Raw genomic sequence first — 23865 nt, 5'->3', positions numbered from 1 at the left:
AGGGGGGGGGGATTAAACTGGGTCTTAAATTGCATATGAATTTTACATGTAGGCCCACTGCACCGTTGTTTAAGACAGTGGTTCTCAACCTTTTGGAGCCGCGACCCCCCATTATAACAGTTAAAGGGGTTTGTGACCCCCGCCCTGGTCACACCATGAGAAATAGGCACATTAGTCTACATCATTTTTAAAAAAAACTAAGAAAAAAAACAAATGGCTAAAGTAAAATCCATCAAATTCCATACAAATAATGGCACTCTGGTAAAATAGCACACAAATGCTACAATAAAATATTACATTATATGCTAATAAAAAATATGTATATTTTATCTACATGATCTGGTGACCCCCTCAATTTGTCTCCCGACCCCCAGGTTGAGAACCACTGTTTAAGACACCCCCGTTTATGCAATGCACACCTTAAGTTTTAAATTCACATATTCACATCCTTGAAAAAGTCCTCGCTACAATAGCGGGATAGTCAGGAAGGTTACAGAACGGCATCCCTCGTGCGTAATGACGCGCACGGAGGCTGGATGGACCCCCGGAAACGTGTTACGCGCGGCACACACGGGGCGGCGCCGTTCCATTGTTCGCCATACTTTCACTGTCAGAGGAGCGACTCACGCACTTACTGCAACAGCGCCTGAAATCACAGCCGCACCAACATAGAGGTAGGTGTCTTTATCCTGGAGACATCTGATCGCGCTGTATCCAAAGGAGCGGCCTTGTGCCATGGCGGTCGGTGTTGTGTTCCATCCTCGGATGATGGGGAACTTGATGCTAATGTTAGCCGCTGGAAGTGGTTAGCTTGGATTGTGCCAAATAAAAAAAATAAAAAAAGACCTACGGCCATTAGGCTCTCAGTCCCACCCTGCAGCGACGGGTCTGGGTACAAAAAAAGTTAATGTCAGTCTTAAAGGATTTCACTGCGCAAATTTAACTTTTGCAACTGGAAGGCTGTTGCATTCTCCAGACATTCTGTCTACTTGGATGCCGGTTCCATGTAAAAAATGCAAATACGGTTTCTTTGTTACCTTGGCCAGGCGTCATCTTGGTCCATCTCATTTGAACTATAACATTTAGACGCACTCTACTCTTGTCAAATGTGTTATAGCGTCGCGGTAGCTGCAGGGACAGAATTCTGGGATTTCTAGAATATTCAGTGCCGCCTGGATGGTGGATATGATGATACAATCTCTTTTTTCCTGTAAGGTATGACCTAACGCTGCCTCCTGACAAGTTGCTGACAGCATTCCTCACTTAGTCACCATCTAATCGTGGAAGATTATGCATTGCAGGCGAAAGAAAATAAAGTGAAGCGTTTTTGCTCTCGGATTTAGTGGGGAGCAGTTTTTGCCCTTAAGACTGGGTGGGGTACGTGTTACTAGTCTAGACATACATAGTATCTCAGGGCAGATGTTCTTCGTGGGCTTATAAATAATGCAAAGTAATGGTCATACATGGATATCAGGCTTTTGTCCAATCCAATCCATCCAATGTTGCTTTTGGCATGGAAACATAAGGACAAAGGTCTCAAAAAATGGCACTAGTGCCAATGCTGAAGAATGTCTAATGTCATCCGGTGGATCTGTCTAAGTCTATTGTCCAGTACTTTGCTGGAACAGAAAGAAAGGAAATTACTAATTTGTCCTATGAATTTGGGAGCCTGCAGTTACATAATGCCTTCACTTTTCCTGCTCTATTGTGGATGATCTTGATCTAATCCGATGTCAAATTTACTTATGCAAATCAATGGACTGCTTTGAGATTAAATAGTGTTGATTAAAAATGGATTTAAGCTTCACCTGGTTCCTTTTAACATGTTCTTTGTCTTTTGATTTTGGAAAGAGAGACTTTTAACAAAGCCAAATCAAGAAATTGTTTATCATTTTACAAAGGTGCTTTTATTGCAACCATAAGATTTAACACATAATTACCATGTCCTACTGGAGATGAAGAGAATGATCTTCCAGAATGGGTCTGTAATACACAGAAGGTGTGGACGTTTTAGACACTGTACAGATGCTCTCCTTTGGAAGCTGCCATCCATAAAACGCATTCCTTCCTCTTATTTACGAGCACACTTTACATATTCAACTCATTCTCGTTCTCTGTGTAGTTTATTGGGTGTCTTAAAGCTTATATTCACAAAACATTGTATTTACTTCTTTTACATTTTGACACACATTGAGTAATTGAGATATAATTACAAATTGTTTTGTCTTTGTGCCATACTAGATAGATGGATAACACATTATGTAACATTGCAAACCTGTTGTTTATGGACATTCAACTCCATAAGATACAGAAGTAAGATTTTGAATGATGACACCGTTTTAGATGTTAGTTATAAAGGGATGCCTAGTGCTGATAGACTGAGATGGCATTAACAGTTCAGTACAGTACACACAGAGATGACCCTTAATAATTGCATTAATAATAATCATGCACTGTGTTTCCTCCTGTTTCCTGACTGTGGTTCTCTGATGTAAACAAGAGTCGGGCCTAATGACTTTGTGTTTGACGGAGCAAAGCCAAAACAGCTGAAATACGTTTGATGGATCTCCTTCTGAGTGAGCGCTGTCAGTAGTTTCTTTTTTGTCCTGTTCCTACAGTGTTTTCACTCTTTTTTTTAAGTTGAAAGGGGCTTTGACTTGTTGGATTATTTGATTTAGGGCTTAATTTACTTAACTTACAATGAGCTTAATTTATTATTATTACTTACTTATTTTTAATAACACAAAAAACTTTTTTCTCTCATAGTTAGTGGTTGTGTGAAACCATGTATTGTGAAACAACTGAGTTTGCTATTTTTTATTGTTCTATTGTTTTATTAGGATCCCCATTAGCTGCCCGTTTAATGGCAGCTAGTCTCCCTGGGGCCCTTCAAAAGACTACAATTACGTTTAAAATAACATAAATTTGCACAACGTGCTTTAAAGTGTCTACAGAAATACAGTGACACAGTCTCAGTAAATAAATAACATTACTGGAAAAGTCTAATCTGCAGTTGTTCTCATGAAGACATGTTTTTAAATGTGTATTTATTTTGTTCTCTGCGTGTGTTGAGCTGATTCCAGGTAAATGTTGCTCTGTAAAGCACTGTGGACTTCAGAGACATTTTTAAATCACAGTGAAAAAAGAAAGTCCCCAAATGACCCTGATCAAAAGTTTACATACCCCAGTTTTTAATACTGTGTATTGCCCGCTTTAAAGAAATAGGCCACCATTTTTAAATACTGAGATATGTTCATACCTTAGCTTAGGAGTTGAAGTTAGAAGCAACCAAGCTCTTCCACGGTTTCCCTATTTAAATATGGTTACATGAGCCTGTACACAATCCAAGTATAGTCACACAAAATTAAGCATGTCGACTTTCTATGCGGATAAACAGGGGATCTATATTGCAAGGCGTAGTAATATTGCTACGCCTATACTACTATATTGCAAGGAATTTTGTGTGACTATACTTGGATCAGGCTCATGTAACTGTATTTAAATTGGGAAAACGTGGAAGAGCTTGGTCAGTTTTAACTTCACCTCCGTTTGGATCCATAGGTGAGAAGAGGAGAAGCTAAATGCTAACATCGTCTGTGCTCTGTTTACATGACTGAGCGCACGCGTAAAGACCAGACAGCTACATATCAACTCGTCTAAGCTAAGGTAAGAACATATCTCAGTATTTTAAAACGGTGGCCTATTCCTTTAACATTAATGACAGCTTGGAGTCTTTTGTGGTAGAGGTTCTTTTTTTTCCCCTGATTGTAAAGCGGCCCATTCTTCTTGGCAAAAAGCCTCCAGTTCCTGGGCTGTCTTGCATGAACTGCACATTTGAGCTCTCCCCACAGTGGTTCAATGATATCGAGGTCAGGAGACTGAGATGGACACTAACGGGACCTTCAATTTATTCTGCTGAAGCCAGTGGCATCAGCGAACCAGCTCCTTATTTTACAGTAGTCATGATCAACAAGGCCAATGATGAAATTCTGCTGGGGTATGTAAACCTTTGAGCACAACTGTTAAGACTCACGTGGCATCACAACTTTCTAAAGAGCCAATTGTGGGACCAAATAGATCAATTAAATGTACAAACAGCAGATATTTGGACCTGTTTAATGGCTAATATCTCTGTAATTACTTAACCTGTCCGCATGTAACATAAACTGGCACAATGTTCAATATCTTCAGGGGGAAAAAAACACCTAGTGCGAATTTTTTCTTTTTATTATAGTATCAAAAAAGTGTGGGCCTTATTCAGCAACACAATCCCATTTGTTGTCACTTAAATGATTATTGTGGCAGGTTTCTGCACTAAATCCTACACAAACAATAACATTTGTGGATTTTCTTTGCAGTTTAACCTTCTCGACATAACCGTTTTATCAAGAACAGAGAACCTTTCATAGAGTTATAGTCTCCTGCCCTCCATCTGATGTTTAACGTCGCATTATCAAACCTCGTGAACGCAACCTAATGACAAATGAATGAATCGAACGTGCATAATACAGCAGCATGGGATATAGGCTAATGATTAACTCAGAAATGATAACCTTGCGCCTTTATTCAACACAAATGGTGAGAGGAGTGACCGTGAGCATTGTTAGTTGTTAATAACGTCTGGGGCAGTGTTGAGGGATTAGGAGTGTGATGTTGCTGGTGTAGACTGTGTGAATGTTGTTTGGTACAAGCACGTGTCTTCCTGCTTTTGTCTGTCATCGAGTTCCTATGAAGCACTTGTTGTTCTCAGTTCACCTCTTACATGGAACGGCCCTTCCTCAGAGAAACCACTGAACCGAAGATAATCGAAACTAAAGGCCCGCTTCTATTAATCAGAAATGTTAAATATGAAGTAACTGTGCATGTTTTGTGCTGCCACTGCTGATAAGATTTGTTAGAAAGAAGCAGTATTGCTCACTTTTGGATGCATTAGGCCACTGTATTTTATATTACCCTAAATATATTGGAGCTAAATTGTACAACTTTGGAGAAACTTCTTCATCATGTTGATCAAGGTCTTTTTTTTTTTTTTTAGATAGAACCGGACAGTCATTATTGCTTTGGTCTTTTCTGAAATCATAAGCACTTTTCGTTTTAATCCCATAAATATGTAAATACAGTTATTTCTCACAAGTCGTTGTTGATTTAAGCGTTGAATAAGCCCCAAAAGTTTAACCTCTTAAACTGATAGTCTGTACGTTTGCAAAGTGAGGAGAGATAGAGTGAAATTTGACCACGAAAGCCTTTCTTAGTTTGCCAAATGAGGAGAGCAGGAACAGAATTTTTAAAGGATAATGATCAAGCTCCTCCCCCTCCCTCCTGATTGGACCTGACAGGCTGGCTCACAGGAAAAGCTCGTCTCATTGGTCGACACAGGAGGAGACTAGACTCTGATTAGTTGCTGAGATCTAGGAAGGAGGGACTTCAACAAAAATGATATATATAGATTATTACTGACTTAACATCAAAATGCAAGAGCAGGTGGTCAATTTTGCACATTTTATAAAATTTGTAACAGATTTAGACTTCTTGACTATCGCTTTAAGCCCCACCTTAACTGGGCACACAACACGAGGATAAAAATGCAACAACAAAGTGACAAAAAAGTTAGCAAAAGGGCAGCAAAAACGAGCTGGAAAAGTAACAATAACACAATAAAAAAGCGTAAATAACACGACTGAAGAGTGATGAAAAAGCAACATAAAAGCCACTAAAGAGCAGTGAAAACCTGATGACAACACAACCAAAGAGCAACAAATGAATGATGAAAAAGCAATAAAAACATGATTAAAAATAGTACAAAAACACAACAAAAAAGCGATAAAAAAAGAGGAAAAAAATGAAAAAATCCTGAACATACAAATTTACAAATTAAGCACAAATGAGGCATTACACTGGCTTATAGGCATTGAGAAGCTTTTAGATTTGGGTAAAGCCGAGCGCTTGTTTAAACTGGGGGGTAAAAGGTTAAATCATGATCAAAAATAACCCAGAGACAGATTCCGGAAGTGTTTCTATCCTTTTTCTGTTGATGTATTGAAAGAAATGTTCCCTGGAGAAAGGCCACGACCCCCACATCAAACTCGGGTCTCCTTTGTGTGAATTGTAATAATCATTTATAATAATTAAAGACGCAAAACATTTATAATCTGGTTTAATGGTGGTAGTTTGGGTACTGTATTTTGACATTTGGCCTTTTTTCACAAAAATATGCTGTTTTCAATCAAAAATACTTCAAATTGAATGTCAGAAATGTAAAAAGTATTGTCTCAAAATCATCTCACGACCCCCACTTAAACGTATTATACGGTAGTTATAATAAGGTATTCCAATCTCTATGCTCTTGTTGTGTTATACGCGTGTGTTATGTAATTAATGTTAATTAAAATGGCATCACTGTTTTGCTTACAATGGGTAAACCCCACAATTAGTTTGGGTTTAGCAGCACACATGGCTGGAGGCTCATGCTTGTCATACCAGGAGCAGCAGTCCCTTCTGTCTGGCCCAGAACAGCGTCTGGACCGGAGATACCCCCTTGATCACTCCTCCTCCTCCTCCTCCTCCTCCTCCTCCTCTCTCTCATGTGATGCACTTCATTCCCTATTCTCTTTGTGTTCAGGTGGTAGCACGCGGCAGGGAGGCTAAGGGGGCCCTAAACGGCCTCCTAAAATAAAGCAATAGTAACAAACGTACAGAAGTCAAAGGCAAATCAATGATCAAATAAATGGTATGGTTCAAAATCTCCACTCCAGTACCATTTTAGTATCCATTTGATTCCTCTAAAGTCTGAATCCCACTCCAAACGATGAGCTGTTATGCCACAGGATTGACTGAACCTATTGATCAAAGCGCTGAGTCAACAAGCGTGAACTGCCTGCGATCAGTTTGATTATGATTTGATTGCATGTTGATTAACTGCTCAAGGTTGTGATCGTGAGTTAAAGGGATATTTCAGGATTTTTGACATCGGGCCTCATTTCCTAGTTATCCAGAGTGTTGCTCATTTCTGGAGATATTTTTTTCAACAACACTCTGGATGACTAGGAAATGAGGCTCTATGTCAAAAATCCTGAAAAAGCAACAAAAGCACTCGAAATCGAAAAGCACCAAAATTAAGAAGGAATGTGCCGACAACGAAAGAAAAAAATCTTCAATTTTGTAGGTCTTCGCTTTCAAATGAAACGTTGCTCTGACTTGTAGTCTGTAATCTCCAGTCGAGAAGCTTTTAGATTTGGGTAAAGCTGAACTGGAGAAAATGTGCTTGGTTAAAGGAATAGGCCACCGTTTTTACATACTGAGATATGCTCTTACCTCACTTAGGTCGAGTTAATATATCCCCGTGTGGTCTTTGTCCGTGCGCTCTGTCACGCAAACGAAGCACATACGCAGCCTCTCCCACATGTCACATAGCTCCAAAAAAGCTCACGATAGAAGCTACCAAGCTCCTCCACGTGTTCCCTATTTAAATAAAGTTACGTGAAGTGTTTTCATGCGAAGTATATTTACACAGAAATGTAACGTGTCGATTTTATAAGCAGATAAAAAGGGGGACTATATTGTGAGGCGTAATGATACGAGGAGTAAAACGTCCGCGCAGAAACTCCTAAAGACTTCCCCGCTCACTTCCGTCAATAACCTTTAGGAGCGCATGGACAAAGACCAGACGGGTATATATTAACTCGGCTAAAGTGAGGTAAGAGCATATCTCAGTATGTAAAAACGGTGGCCTATTCCTTTAAGGCGGGGGCTTACCCTTTGCACCCATCACACAGTCTCTTCAAGGTAACGCCTTCAGGGAGGAGACTGCGGAATCTACGGGTCAGTTTCAGTCGACTGAGGAACAGTTTCGTACACAGGGCCCCCTTGACAAATAAAACATCTTGAATCTTAAGAGGTTAAGAGGTCCTTTGCATTTGAGGAGCAGTGGGCAATACGATTAGCCTGGCGAGCTGCATAACTCATGTATTCATTACTCTGTACATGAAGTAAGTCACGTGGCTAATGCCCGGGAGCCCAGTCCAGATTTCAGAAAAGAAGCATATTGTACATCACTGAAATGACTACATTGATTAGGAACATTACCATCTGATCTAAGGGGCACTAGAGGCCAGAGGTGGGTAGAGTTGCCAAAATGTTTACTCAAGTAAGAGTAATGTTACTTTAAAATAATTTTGCTAGAAGTAAAAAGTAGTGGCCCAAATACTAACTCAAGAATAAGAAAGTGCTTGGGGATCATTTTACTTGAGTGCAGTGAGTACTGAGTAACTGAGTGTTATATTTATATTTCAGTAGTGACATAAATTATGAGAAACAAAACAGGAAATAATGTGAAAATTCAAAGGAAATACCATAAAATATGTAGAAATAATTGAAGTGTTACGTAAACAAAACACAAAATGCATCTGTTTTAAAATGTGTCAAAATGACGATTTTTCCCTTTACAAGTTACAATTTTTTTTTTTACCCAAGTAAGAGCACTCAAGTAAAAGTAAATAGTAGTGTATAAAAAACTACTTTTCATTTCATTTCATTTCATTTTATTTATTCTTTTTTCAAGGTAATGCAACCTAAAATAAAGCAACAATCCAACAAAAAACAAACAATACATTCCATGAAAAGAAGAACAGGAGTTGGATGAAGGAAGAAAAATCTTATAAATCTTATAAACTTTCAAAAGTAAAATTACTTCCGAAAGTTACTGAAGTGCATGTGCTTGAATAAATGTCAGTGAGTACTTCCCGCCTCTGCCAGTGGCTCAGTGTATGCTGAACAGAGAGGCTGTGGTTTAAATCTTGCACATAGCGCTGCGGTGTCACGGAGCTGTGTCACCTCTTGAACTCTGCAGGCTGCGATATGAGGTCCCGCCACACATACATTTGTTGTGTCCTTTAGCAAGACACATTCCCCCTTGCCCTCAGGGTCTGTGTACAGGTCTTATGAATGCATGAAGATACTATATGTGTGAATGTGAAAAAATACTCTATAAGTGTTGCATTTTTACTGTACGACGGGAATGAAATACTGACATGCAAATTACTATAATGCAATCATGAAGAATCCAGAAATACAGTTGAGTGTATTTTTGTGGTACAGAAATGGCTGAGGATGACGTGACCCCGGAGCAGCTGGCCGCCATCGCCGCGGAGAACGATGAGCCCGAGTCTGTGAACTACAGGCCTCCAGCGCAGAAGACGTTGCAGGAGATCCACGAACTCGACAAGGACGACGAGAGCCTGAGGAAGTACAAGGAGACGCTGCTGGGGAGTGGAATTGCAGCTGCTGGTAATGTCTATGATTATAAACTAACATAAAGGCTTTTCACACAGAGACTGGAGAGACTGGCTCACCAGAACAGTCGCTGTGTGTTGTTACATGTTAAAGCTGCACAGATTTGAAAAAAAATTAATTAAAAATGTAAATGTGTTTTTGTGATTAGATTCACATTTATGTTTTAAAATAAAAAGATTGCAGGATTTATCAACAGTTAATCCCAGAGAATTACACTGTTTTCTGACCACATTATTTTACCTAAATATAGGCCTCATGTGCGATTTAAAGAATGCAATTTGGGCTTTTCTTTTTTTGAGGAATATAGACAGAGTAATTGCCAGAATACTTGCAAACATACAATACATAAATTATGGTAAACGGACTATTTAGTTTGTTATAATGTTTTTTTCTAATTAAAACATAACTTTGTTGTGCTAAGTCATTCATTTACACATGTTTGAGTAATCCTGCTCTCTGAGGTCGTCCTCTCGAGTGCAGAAAACGCTTGGCTGCACTACTTTAAGTGTAGCTCTCCTTGGCTCAAATGCAAATAACTATTTAAGCAGTTTTCTGCACACTGTAATTGGGGCTGAAAAAGTAGAAAAAACTTTTTTTTAATTATTATTATAATTTTCTGATTAACAAAATGTTGTCTGAGAATAGATTGGAGCATAATTAATGCAGAACTGTCCCAAGTACAGCACAGATGGCCTGGTTTCTGCAACTTTGAAAACACCCTTGTGTTAAAAGTGCATTAACACAAGGGTTGTGTTACATGCAACATATTGGGATTTTTTTTCTTTTTCTTTTTAGAACCATGCTAATTTCCTTGCCAATTTGATCTACTCAAGCATACATCCCTCAATACTTTTCATCTTTAAAGCCTCCACAGTCAGTGTTTATGCTGCTCTGAGCGGAGCATTAGCTGTGATCTCCATCTGCTGCTGGCCGTGACTTAGGCCAAAATCAGCTGAGTGCACATGCTAATTATATCGCGTCCACAATGATATAAAAAATTATGACAATATCCAAAACTTATACCCCGGCCCAGCCCTACTCCAAACACAAGTATTGAAAGCATTGGTACTTGGCATTGCAGCAAAAAGTATCGATATACGATACAATATGGGATGTAGAGTGAGTTACCTGAATGTGTGTAAGCATCCTAGCAACTCACGTAGCATAAAAACTCATGGATAGTGCTAAGCTTATTGTTTTACAGACAACTCTGATCTAGGGCTGCAAAAACAAAAACAATTCCAGCCTCAAAGCTTCTCTTCAAACCTTCTTAAATCCACATGATTCTTAACCTGGCTAACACCAGGCTGCTGTGTGCGCTCGAATTATTTCGAACTGCACAACAGCCTGGGGACCATGGCCAAATCTCCGGTGGATTTGGGAACCAATCACAGAGCGAGGAGGGACGGCAAGACGATGACGCGCTATTCGATATATGGAAGCTTGTAGTTTATTTACGGATAATAAAAAAAAAAGTTTATTTACGGATCCAACATGACAGCAGCAGACACAATGGTATTTTTTGATCAAGCTTTAGACCTTGTTCTAAATAATTTAGCTCAAAAGTTTACAGCGGGTACGTCATACGTGATCTCATACGATGATATGATTGGCTGGGGCTACGTGCAGACGCATGAGACTTTTTTTTTTTTTTTTTCGTATCGCCCAATAAACGACTATGGACGCTCGTAAACCACACCTCTCCTACGAGAAAATGAATTGGTGGTCCCCAGACTAAATATCACTTGTGATTTTAGTCTGGTGTTAGCCAGGCTACATGATTCTTGCATTAGTTCATATTCAGTCTTCTGTATTCTCATGCTGTTGTCCATGTTAAATCGTGCACCGTGAACTGAATCTTGACTTTTACTGAAAAATCCATAATTCAGTCTCGATGCAGTATTTTCCCATAATTGTTCAGCCCTTGTTATATCTATAGTTCTCTCTTCTTTGACCTGTGTTCAGACCCGTCTCTTCCAAACGTGGAGGTGACGCGCATGTCTCTGGTCTGTGAAGGAGCCCCCAACCCTCTGGTGCTTGACCTCACAGGTAAATCCGACTTTTTTGAATGCATGTTTTCTGTCTCTTCATATTCAGTGGAAATAGGAGGATTTATATGATTTATTACACTTGAGCACTCTTGACGTTGCTGCTTAGATGTGTCCTGTGCACTGGTAACCCAATCTCCGAATCAAACTGTTTTCTCCCAGCAGGATAAAGCTGCGGTCTGCGGCGTCTGTTGCTCGTCAATTCATACTTGTTGAACTCCACGTGAAAGTAAGGGGTCAAAAGCAGTCCTTGATGGATAAAAGAAAGGTTATTCCGTGTCATGACCCCCCATTGTTCCTCCGCTCCAGCTAAGAACACCATGTCCCTTCACAAAAAAGAAAAAGAAAAAACTGAGCCGCCCATTTTTCCCTGTCCCGTAAAGCCGTCATGCATTTTCCATCTAACCTAAAGACATCGCAGTCAAACAATCTGCCATGAACGTTATGCAACACCAGGCTCTTTGTTCAGGTGGCAGGTAAAAAAGCACCAAGGGGAATTTTTGAGGCATTTTTATCGATCTTTCTACTAAATCAAATTCACTGTGAGCTAAAACATCCTGAAGTGTTCATCCAGGAGGGAAAGACATAAAAGTAGCAGCCAAAAAAGTTGCATAATTTCTACCTTCTTTTAACGCTATGTGTATCGCTTTTATTTATTCATTAATTTAGTTGATAGAGACAAGTGTGTACAATTAACCTGTAACATACAACATTTATAACCAAAGATAATTTGCAGTATTTCTAGAAGGGAATAGCAAGAAGCTCCCCGGTTCGATTATAGGACCGGGGGAGTCTGAATAGGTTCCTCTGCCACAAAAACACATACAATAGGTTCCTCTCTGCCGCCAGGACATCACAGAAGAAAAAAAATCCCATATCTCAGTGGTATAGAAATAAAAATATGAAATCAAAATCTTTATTGTATTGGACATTTGTCTTTGATATTACCATTAAGACACATAAAACACATCCAGCATCCAAAACATCATCATGTGGCACTACAGCTCTTGTTTTATCCCTACCAAACCTTAAAAAAAACATGATTAAAAAGGCAAAGTAATGCAGACTAATGCCTAATCAGGCCACAAGAAAGTACAGCTTGTCTTACAGATTTAAAGCAGTACTAAGTCACTTGTTTACCTTAATAGATCCTTTTCGTAGTCCCTCTGGGGGTAATACAAGTGTTGGGATGATTGGAGGGTCTTTCATCTCCACTGGTGCCTCTGGCCGGAAAACCACAATTGCAACTTTCCCTGCACCGACCCGGAGCCACCAATACACACTAATGGAGTCACTAAGAAGAAGCTAACAGGCTAACGGGCAAAGCTAACAGCGGGCTAGCGCCACTTAAACAGTATTTACAGCCAAGTTTGAGTGAAAAAAATTATCTCCACTGTGTAATTATGTGTACACTATCCTTCTCCTCCTCTTTTCTGCCAGCGTAGTATTTACTCTCATGGACAATACATGTGTAACGTAACATGCTAAGACACCTGCAGTGGCGCTTTTGGCCTCTAGGGGCATGAGTTACTTAGTACTGTTTTAAAGAGTTGGCAACTTTACTGCTTAAAGGAGTTCTTTAAAATGTTTTTCTTTGTGGATTATGTCTCTATATCTCCGCCCTGACGGCAATAGTTCGAACTCATTGTTTAGTCATTTATGATGCGCACTTGTCTTCTATCCCAAGCACCCCTTATATAGACAACCCAAAGTCTATATGTCTCTATCTATAAAAATGTACCACACAAGCTGCAAACAAAATACACCCAGAAGAAAAAACATAAAAGATAAATAAATTGTCAACGACACAGATTTATCACTTTCGTCAGGAAGCTCAACCCTGTCCTTTCCCTACTGCCCCTCCCTTTGCTTCCATCTGCATTCACGACACCTCCCTCCAACTTGCACCAAGGGTTTGAGAGTTATACATTTTTCTGGAAATGGACAATAAAAGTAAAACTATCTTTCTTTTATCTTTATCTGACTGGAATAAAGTCAATTAAGTAATGCAATATTCCTTTCGTCATCTACTACACATTTCTAGGTCAGACAAACATATGGAGAATGTATGTAGGTGTACGTGACTCTATTTTCAGAGATGTGCTTGGGTCCGTTCACACTGACATGAGGAAATCTAATCTGTACTGTACACTGTGTTTCTGCAGGAGACCTGGAGGCCTTTAAGAAGCAGCACTTTGTCATGAAGGAGGGAGTGGAGTACCAGATCAAGATCAGCTTTAAGGTACACAGCCACAGGACACATATGCAACAGCAAGAAGTTTGATTTCTGGACCGTGTGGGGCCTTTCTGTGTCAAATTTGCATGCCCTTGTACTTTTCCCCCTTTAAGCTAATGCACAACAGACAAGCCTCCATTAAGGTGTTCCTATCCAGACCAAACCTGATCTGGAGATGGGTTTCCCCAGCAGCACTAAAGGATCTGTCAAATGGAGAGGACACAGTTATTTCTTTACTAAAAACGCTAACTATCTATTTTACTGCACAGTAATAACAATAGGTTGGAAATAATATCTAGGAATATCGATAACGTACTCCATGTGAAAAAGGTTTCCCTCGTGGACCAGGACTCACAAGTAAAAGAGATTCTGAATCTGGTTAATTGAAGGTTAAACAAACAAAGCAGGGCTAAAACATGTTGCTGCCATGTTTCCATATTATCACCAAGACTATACTATATGCTACCATAAAATAGATTAGGTGCCTCTCCTCATTCCGTGTAATAACCACAATGACCATCTTGTTTCAATTCTATTATTATTTCCATCCCGTTGCCGTGTTATTTCTGCAGTGGAAAGTGTTACTATAAAATGTATATAATATTTAAGTTACTTCTTTGAATCTAAATCTGACTTCAGTGTGTTATTCAATTCCTAATAACAACTACATAAACCAAATGAGTCTGTTAACATTTATTTTAGTTTATTAACCTTCTAACCTCCACCTGGCTTTACTCAAATCTGAAAGCTTCTTGAAAAAAGTGTCATAATAGCAACAAAGATAAGATGAAAACGAAGATGTAAATGCAACGAAAGAGTGACAAAAGCGATGAATGAGTGACAAAAAAAAGCGATGATTTATTTATTTATTTTTAAGTGGCAATGCGGAAAAATATCAGTTTACACCGGCCTATATGCTGTAACCTTTTAGATTTGAGCAAAGCTGAACTGGAGAAAATGGCAGGGTTTAGGCAGGGTTTAAGAGGTTGATGGAGTGCCCCTTGAGATGTTCTATATTGTTCGAGGAAACACGAAACACAGATCATAATAAACAAGATACAATACAGCACATAGACAAGACAAAACACATATGAAGATCGTCACACAGACAAGACAAACTTGCTACATTGTCCCCCCTGTCCCTCCAAAATAGTAAAACAAGATTAAAAACAGAATAACAATCGCAAAGTACGAAGGGAGGTTTTTTTTTTTTTTGTACTTTAAAGCAATACTAAGTAACTTGTTTACCAAAATAAATCCTTTCCGTTTTTTATTTAACCATAACAAAGCGTTTTGTTTGCAGGTAAACAAGGAGATTGTGTCTGGCCTCAAGTACGTGCAACAGACTTACAGGAAAGGAATAAAAAGTGAGTCTCATCCTCTTCATTGATAAAGACCAAAAATGACAAAAAACCAACCTTCTCTCCCTCTCTTTCCTCTCAGTTGACAAGTCGGACTACATGGTGGGCAGCTACGGACCTCGCGGCGCTGAATATGACTTTCTGACAAAGGCAGACGAGGCTCCCAAAGGGATGGTGGCCCGGGGCAACTACAACATCAAATCGAAATTCACCGACGACGACAAACACGACCACCTCTCCTGGGAGTGGAACCTGGTCATCAAAAAGGACTGGACTGACTGAAGCCACTCGGATTACCCACACAAGCCCCTGCAGTGTCCGCCATCTTGCCTTCTTTTTTTCTTTTCTTTATTTTTAACACTGTTGTGCATTATACAGTCATCGTACAGCCTTATCGTTTCGTGCCTCGCTGTCTTAACTCTCGGCATGGGCATCCGTCTGTAGGTAGCAGCAGCAGTAGCAGTTTTATACTTCTTCATCCGTCCGTTCACAGATTTACAGGCACACCACAATGTCTAAACAGCAAAAAGTAATTTAATTCAGTTTAGTTCTGGCTCTGGGTCCCACTCTTTCAGAAAAGCCGGGTAGCCACTCAAAAATGAATAAAATGCCCACTGCTTGAAGACCCAATGCGATTTATTATCTTTAGGTCCTGAGAAGAGGTTTTCTTCTGTCCTGGGACCAAACAAGGCAGTATTAGAACAAAGGATTATGAACTGTTCATGGGCTGAGGTCAGCTCTAACTAAAATTAAGACTTAAAGCTACTAGAGGTTTAAAAATGTTAAAATTATGTACTTTCCATCCCCTACTTGGTCCAGCAATGTCCTAATGTGTAGATTGAGCCCAGACCTATTTGTAAGGAGCTAAAATCCACTCAAAAAGTTGTTAATTTGGGTCTTAAGTACCGTCATGCACGAGCTTAATATAGAAACTGCAGTTACGCGCAAGACCTGAGGTGGCAGTAGTGAGTATAAAAATGAAAACTTCCATCTAATCCCTTTAAAGGTGCATTATGTAACTTTTCATGTGGAAAGAAAAGTTGATATTGGTGCGTATTTGAGGACCCACTCAGCCCAGTGCCTGGTCTACCTGGTTAGGCGAGCGTCCCCGAGGACTAATCTGGACAAGACCAGGCACAAGTTTTGGACTGCTGTCTTTTATTAAATGGAAACCCTAGAATGTACTGGGTAAAGTAGATACGTGACAAGGCGTGTACTTACCATCACAGTGGCTTCTATAACGCTCCAGGATCAATTGTTTTGAGGGGTTTCTGGTTGTTTTTTTGTATGTAATGGATGTGTAACCATGGAGATCAGCAGTGAAAACCTACCAGAACCTCTAAAAAAAAATATTCTAGAGCGTCCTATGGCCACTATGACCACCAGAGCAACCACCCATACAGCCGCTGGGTCACAAAAAGGTCAACGACGCACTGTAGGTCCAGATTAAGAATAACAACTGATGACTTTATTGTGATGTGCCTGTAATTTGTCTTTAACTTCGTGTCCACTTTCTTCTTCGTTACACCTTCACGACTGAGCTGTGCCATTAAGTAGCACCTTATTTCATTGTCTCACTTTTTCTTTTTCCTTAACCCCGTTTTTGTTGTTTTGCTGCTTGAAGAGATTAACCCCCCCGCCTTCCGATGTTACCCAGAACGGCGTCGTCTTCCTCTCTTTGAAGTGGAACAAGCAAGTGTACAATCAACTTCAGTTCCCCTTTTTATATAAACCGTGTATCAGTGGTTGTATATTGTGACTGTATATTCACATTAGCTTTTATTGTGTTTATAGCACACACCCCACCACCGCCACCGGCATTCCCCCCCCCCCCCCAAACAATGGTAATTGGTTGCGTTCACTATGAAGAGGTGATCGAAAATTGAGATGGAAGTCAAAAGTTTAACCTCTTAACCCCCACCTGAACCGGGCACATTTTCTCCAGTTTGGCTTTACCCAAATCTTAAAGCTTATTTCAAAAAAAGTGTCAAAATCTCCAGTGTATGAACTGGAAATAGAACTCTGGCCACAAACTTTCCAGGGTGAATAATGATTGCAATTGTAAAAGACAATGAAGTTCAACATTTTTGGATTGACTGCTATATAAAAATGCAGCTTCATCCTCGCCCTCTATCTGACTTTTATGATCAATCTCAACAACGTGAACGCAACCCATTAAATATTGAAACATTCCTTTTCCAACTATTCCATGCTTCCCTGCCTATACTCGCGAGCTGACTTTTGATATAGAAGTTGCCAATACCTGCCTTGTATTCACTAATAAGTCATTCAGAGCTGCTCGATAGCGCCCCCTGCTGTCCCAAAATGTATCCACCCACTTCCGTTCTGATAGGAAATGGGGCCAAAGTTATTAAGGGACTGTAACATGTACAAGTATAGCGGCCTTAAAAACATACCTTATGCTTATTTATAGATGGGAACTCTGCAGAATTAGCTTGCCTTCTCGTGCGGTGCTGAGGGACGCGGGTTTAAAATAGCACTAAGGTTCTCTCATACATATGCTAAAAGTGACGTCGCTCGACCTATTTACGGCACACTCTGGAATATAGCAAACCAAATGCCCTGTTAGTTCTTGTGGCTAAGCTTGAAAATCACCCAAACATTAATGACCATTTTAGTTTGGTTTGAAATAGTGCAATTATTTTCTTTAACCTCTTAACCCCCTATCAAAATAGCGACAAACATGAAACAAAAACAAGAATAAAAAAAAAATATTGGTGCGTATTTTACCTTTCTTAGGCCGTTTCCACTGGCAGGACCTACCCAGCACAGTGCCTGGTCTACCCGGTTAGGCGAGCGTCCCCACTGATCAGGCCAGGACTAATCTGGGCTGTACCAGGCACAAGTTTTGGAACCGGCCTCTCCCGGCCTCTTCACTAAAATATGCAGTTCACACGGATTTAATATTTCACAACATCATACTACTGTTATACAAAAGATGACAGCAAAAGATGACAGTGTTAGCCCAACTTTAGCTGGTGTTAGCATAACATTAGCATGTAGCTTACCTTCAGAGTTGTCTTTTAGCGGCTTCTTTCCTCTAGTATTTGCCTTGGCACCTCTGAATGATGGAGAAAATGCACTTGAGGTTAATGTTTAAGCTTTTAAATCACACAGGACACTTTTAAAATTATGAAGCAGCAAAAGACAGCGCCAACTCCATTCTCTGTTGCTGAGAATTAGAATATTGATTTAAATGTTTGTTTACATAGAAGAAGAAAGAATGCTCTTATTGAGATAATTGATTGTTTGAAGGAAATATTCTAGTGAGTTGCTTCTCATTAAAAAGCATTATAAGTCACACAATGAATAACGCCAAACTTAAGGCCTTAAAAGTCATTAAAAAGCACTGAATCAGATTCAAACTGGCATTAAATCTAAATTTCTCAAAAAATGTTAATTTTCCTTTTAGAGACAGAACCCTCTCAAAGACACTGCACAACTATTTGTCAAAAACCCCAAAACTATGGTGTAAAACTAATTCAGCTGCAGTTTTGCAATTTTACACAATATTTTGATCAAACCTTGTGCCCAATTTAGTTTTGAATCTAAAAATGAACCCTTGTTCCCCTGTTTGACAAATCTGAAATGAAATATACTGAGATTATTTGCATTTGTGGCAATAAAAAAAAAGCATTACATTTGACTTGCTGCCACCTGTAGAAACCCTGATAAAAGCAATGAAAATAGCACAAGATACAACCGGAATTAGTTTGTGAAATTTTGAAAATAAATCATCCATGCAAAAATAGCTAAAATATATGAAATGTAAAAATACAGGTGAACGTTTTCAAAGTTGCAGCTAGCTCAGTAAAGCATCTCTTTGTCATACGTTTGCCAAACAGCTAATACTTCAGAGACATAGGCTCTAAAACCATAGTCTTAAAAATGTATCCACTGTATTTACTACACGTTTTCAATCCCGTTGATCGTTCCCTCAGCACCATCACTTTGCAGCCGCTCTGCTCATGTGTGTGACCAATCCCTATCAAGGCGTCTGTAAATAAAGGGCTCAACTCTCGCTACCAACCAATAAACCCTGTAGCCCTCTGTTGGAGTGGAGATAGTTAAACAGGCCGCTTTGATACAGCTGAGCATACACTACACCGCCCCTAAACGAATGTGATAGATAAGGAAAAATCATCAGTCCAACTCAGTATTAAGTTGTTCAAAGACCGCCTTTTTAACATTATACATTTTTTCTATGTTCCCCTTTGCCTTAAAGCACATAATTTGCCCCAAACAGGTGCAGGTCAGTAATGAAGAATAGGTCTATTGTGGGACAAGTGACATTTGTATTATTCAAGTACACTTTACAGCACAGTTATAACATGGTAATAACATGGAAAAACGCATGGTTCCCAACTGTGAAATATTTCCATGTATGAAGAGCAGGAAAATGTCTAGTCTATGATATATTTCCATGTATGAAGAGCAGGAAAATGTCTAGTCTATGATATATTTCCATGTATGAAGAGCAGGAAAATGTCTAGTATATGGACAAAGTGCCGGCTATTACCATCATATTGCCCCGCTATTATTGTAATGTGAAGTAAAGCGCTGCCATGTGAAATATTTCAGGCATTTTATTTACACCATGAATTGGCAAACATCCTTGTATGGGGTGGTAATTTATTAGGCTTCCAAACCGGGGCGGCCTTCTTGAGACTGCAATATCACATAAACAAACTAAAGATCTCTATTCCCACCATAGGCATCTGATGTTGATGTTAGGATTGAAATTCACTTGACCTAAAGCTGGAATGAGATCCTGATTTTTGTCCAGTCGCCACAAAATAAACTGCTTAAGATATTTCACGTATGTGCACCGGAATGGTTGAAGGAATATCCTGTACATTTCGTATTTTATTATTTACTAATGTGCACCTGCATAAACCTGAATATGAAGGATAACAGATGGAATTTGATGGGTTCTTGCAAGTGAAAAGGTGGAGGTTTAAGCACAGCGAGAAAGCACAGGAAGAGACTGAATCAGACTCTATTTGCTGCTGACCTCTATAGTGTCTATAACGACTGAAAACTGACACGGCTATTTGCCTCTTTTTTTTTTTTTATTATTATTCTAATCCAAGTCAGTCAGATGAGATGTGGCTTTTCAAACACTAAAAGTTGAATCATGTACTGTACCCGAACACGTGGACGTAACTCTTTATGCTGATGTTCTGTTTCCGGCTCCATACATTCCTCATGTTGTACAGTTTGTATGAGGCGCTGGTGTGTCGGTGGGGCTGTATATTCCAACGTGTTTGTGATTGCTATCGGTCAATAAAGATTTTGCTCAAGACAAGCCTCCAAGTTGTGCTTTCTCATGAGGGACCGTAATAGTGTGGTTGGATAGGAACGATTGGCACTACTTTCAGTTGAAGATAGACAAATATAGCACGATTTAGCATGATATATAGCATGATTTAGGACTGCGTGATTAGGCAGCTCTAGTATCCACGTATTATAAGCAGTGTTGGGGTAATGTAGTACAAAAGTAATGATTAGTGTTGGGTACCATTAAATTTTTTCAATACAATACTTGGTTTTCGACACCGATACCTGAACGACTTTTGCTGATACCTGAACTAAAATGTTTGTCAAGAAACAGAAAACAGAATAATAATGTGTGGAAGATGTGCACATTTACAATATGGGGTTTATCTCCAATGTCAAGAAATGTGTGGAAAATGGGGAATAATTAGGGAAACAATGGGGGAAATTGGGAGAAATTGTGCCAAAATTAAGGAAAAAATGTGTAAAAGAGGAGAACAAAATGGGGGGAAAATGGGGAATAAATTGGGGGGAATAGAAAAAATATTAGTAATAAAAAGTGAGGGGCAAAGAGAAGAAAAAATTGTGTAAACAAATCGGGAGAAATTGAAAAAAAAATATTAAACTTAAATTGGACAAAAATGGGGAAATAATTGGGCTGAAATAACCAAGTCACTTCCTTTAATGCTGTCCCTCAACCCAACCACATGTTAAGTTGGATCTAAAGATACAAGATATTTTTTCGGCACTTGCTTTTGATACTTTCATTTTTAACAGTAAAACCTAAACTTTTTTTTCTGATACCATACTGATATTATTCAACGGCTCTAGATCATTCTCCCACCAATCTAAATCTAAAGTAAGGCCTTTTCTTTTTCCTTTTTAACTCACAAATACTACATTTTAATGTTTGCACTTAGAAGGGAGTACTTGGAATAGTATCAGATTAAAAAATGAAGGTGAAACTGTGTAGAATTTAAATATTACTTCCAAATTAAAGTTTACTTTTAGCGATGTTTTTAAGTTTGAGAGTATTTCTGCTTTATTTTGAATACAATGCGCTAAAAAATGCTGAATCATTTTAGTTTAGTTGGTCACTTTGTAAGAATATTGGTAGGACCCTCGACGTTGAGGTGCTCAAGAGTATTGAATGACTCATGGGGTACGAGAGTCAAAGAAAGGTTGGAAACGACTGTTTTAGATCAATTGTGACCTCTTATAAGTCACTACGGCAGGACAGGGGACACAGACCTGGCGATCAATAGGAGCAACAATCACTCACAAATGAAAGCCTACAAGCACAAGAAGAGAATGAATGACACCTCAGCTTATCCCATACACCAAGAATTCCCCGGGAAATTTGGCGTAGAGCATTTTGACATAAAGCACCCACGGACTGGAATAACCTCCCATTGACACTGAAATCTATCACATCTTTACATTTATTTAAACAGGCACCATTTTCATATTTAAAGACACCATGTACATGTTTTTAATAGAGGACTCTTCTTCTCTGTTTGTAATGTAGTTAGGCTCAATAGAATCCTGTAATGTCATGTGAACAGCCTATGAGGCCTCATTACTGAATTTTTCATCTTTTATTGTTTAATTTTTTATTTTTGTCAATGTGATCCATGTAATTTATTGCAGAATTCGGGGAGGTGGTGGGTCTTAAAGGGGAGCATAACGTAAATGTTGTTTGGTCTTATTTCTGTACTGTCTTTAGTACATGTGTTGTCTTGTATTGTGCATGTTTGGCTCTTGCTATTTTGAATCAATGAGTGGAAGGACCCCCTCAAAAATGAGATGACACATCTCAAGGGGCTATCCAAAATAAAAGAATAAACTGACATAAAAACAAGCCAGAGCCTTGAAGCAGAAATGTTAAGTCTGTACTTTATACTTTAACAGTGATACTCTTTCTAAAACAAAATAGAAAAGTTATTCCTAGACCTACAAATGTTAAAAGGCACAGCATCATAATTTAACAACAACTTAACATGCAGGATTTTCTTTCTGCTAAAACCGTCGCAAACATTTGAAGTTCACCCATTTGGCCTGTTGTGTTGTGTCGTAGCGGTTTCAGGGTGAATACTTGTAGCTAAAGGGTCCAGTCGAAAAATGGCAAACGCAAAAGTGTACAACTACTTACAGTTCAAAGAATATAGAGCATGCATTCTCCATTGAGACATGAGATGATCATAACAAACTTTCAACAAAATCCCTTAGCACCACCCACGCCTGTCCTGTCACACCTCAAAAACCTTTACAATTCAACAGATGTTTGTCGTTTGTACATAAATATAATACAGTTTAAATAAACATTCACAAAGCACTGGGGAGGGTCGAGCATGCGGTTTTGCTCCACGGTTAACAGTCGGATAGATTCAAAGCGATGGATCCAGAGTTGAACCCTGAGAAGCAATACTGACCACTCGAAAGGTGTTCCCAAAGGACGCCCAGAATCCACTCCGGGCTATTTTTGGCACAATAAAGTTTGTATAATATAAAATCAGAGGCCTGTTGCTGGAACACGGCTTATACGTCTAGTCTCAGGTTTAGTTGAAACGAGTTGTTTGCTTCGACACTCGGTCTGGAATGTTAAGGGTTGTTTTGAGGGAAAAGGACACATGTGCACGAGTAAAATCCCACATAAACAATCCCATTTTGAAGAATCCACGCACAAAAATGCTATAAAAAAGTATAATCAGCATGGTATTACTTTAACTAAACAAGCCAGTTAAAATAGCAACATAAATTAATACTATTTACACGTCAAATCTGACCAGTTATAAAACTATTTGAACTCTTGCAGGGGCTGTCCAGACTTGATCACAGGGGAGGGAATCAGGAGAAGTATTTCAATATTTTGGGAGGAAACCAGGACCAGCCCATGTCTTTAAGGCTTTTACCAAGCTTTAACTGAAAACCCTGTGGCCACCTCACAGACATGCCCCTAAACTCTTTCAAAAAAGGTCAGTTGTTCTAAATGTATTATTTTAAAATATCTAGTATCATTATCCTTTGTTGTTAAAGCAGCACTAAGTAACTCATGCCCCTAGAGGCCATAAATGCCACTGCAGGTGTCGTAGCATGTTGCGTTTTTTTACCCATTAATTTAGTAAATACTACACTGACAGAAAAGACAAAGGGGTAGATGGATATTGTACATCCAATTACACAATGGAGATATTTTTTTCACTCAAACTTGGCTGTAAATACAGTTTAAGTGGCGCAAGCCCACAGTTAGCTTTGCCCGTTAGCCTGTTAGCTTCTTCGTGATTCCATTAGTGTGTACTGGTGGCTCCGACCCGGTGGCAGCAAAGTTTCAATTATTGTTTTCTGGCCAGAGACACCGGGGGGAGATGAAAGACCCCCCCCATCATCCCATTAACACTTGCATTACCCCCAGAGGGACTACGACAAGGATTTAATAAGGTAAACAAGTTACTTAGTACTGCTTTAAGTGAATTTAACCTTTCTTATTAACCTCTTAACCCCCACTTTAAACGAGCGTATTTTGTCCAGTTCAGCTTTACCCAAATCTAGAAGCTTCTCACAGCCTACAGTCCAGTGCAACGCCTCATTTGAAAGCGAAGACCTACAAAGGTGATCTAAGATTTTTCCTCGTTAT

At 39.3% G+C, this 23865-nt stretch overlaps 1 protein-coding gene across 1 annotated transcript; it reads left to right on the top strand.

The window, feature by feature from the left end:
- Nucleotides 1–516: 516 nt before the first annotated feature.
- Nucleotides 517–15459, top strand: LOC306960898 (rho GDP-dissociation inhibitor 1-like). The gene is made up of 6 exons (XM_079553504.1): nucleotides 517–674; nucleotides 9094–9282; nucleotides 11254–11337; nucleotides 13502–13578; nucleotides 14876–14939; nucleotides 15016–15459. The coding sequence occupies exons 2-6, from the start codon at nucleotides 9096–9098 to the stop codon at nucleotides 15213–15215; spliced, it is 612 nt and encodes a 203-aa protein (XP_079409630.1). The 5' UTR covers nucleotides 517–674; nucleotides 9094–9095; the 3' UTR covers nucleotides 15216–15459.
- Nucleotides 15460–23865: the final 8406 nt, after the last annotated feature.

Source organism: Gobius niger (assembly GCF_951799975.1).
Source record: "Gobius niger genome assembly, chromosome: 3".
NCBI classification, from domain to species: Eukaryota; Metazoa; Chordata; class Actinopteri; order Gobiiformes; family Gobiidae; genus Gobius; species Gobius niger.
The sequence above is the reverse complement of the archived record's forward strand: the minus strand, read 5'-3'. Positions and strand labels throughout refer to the sequence as shown.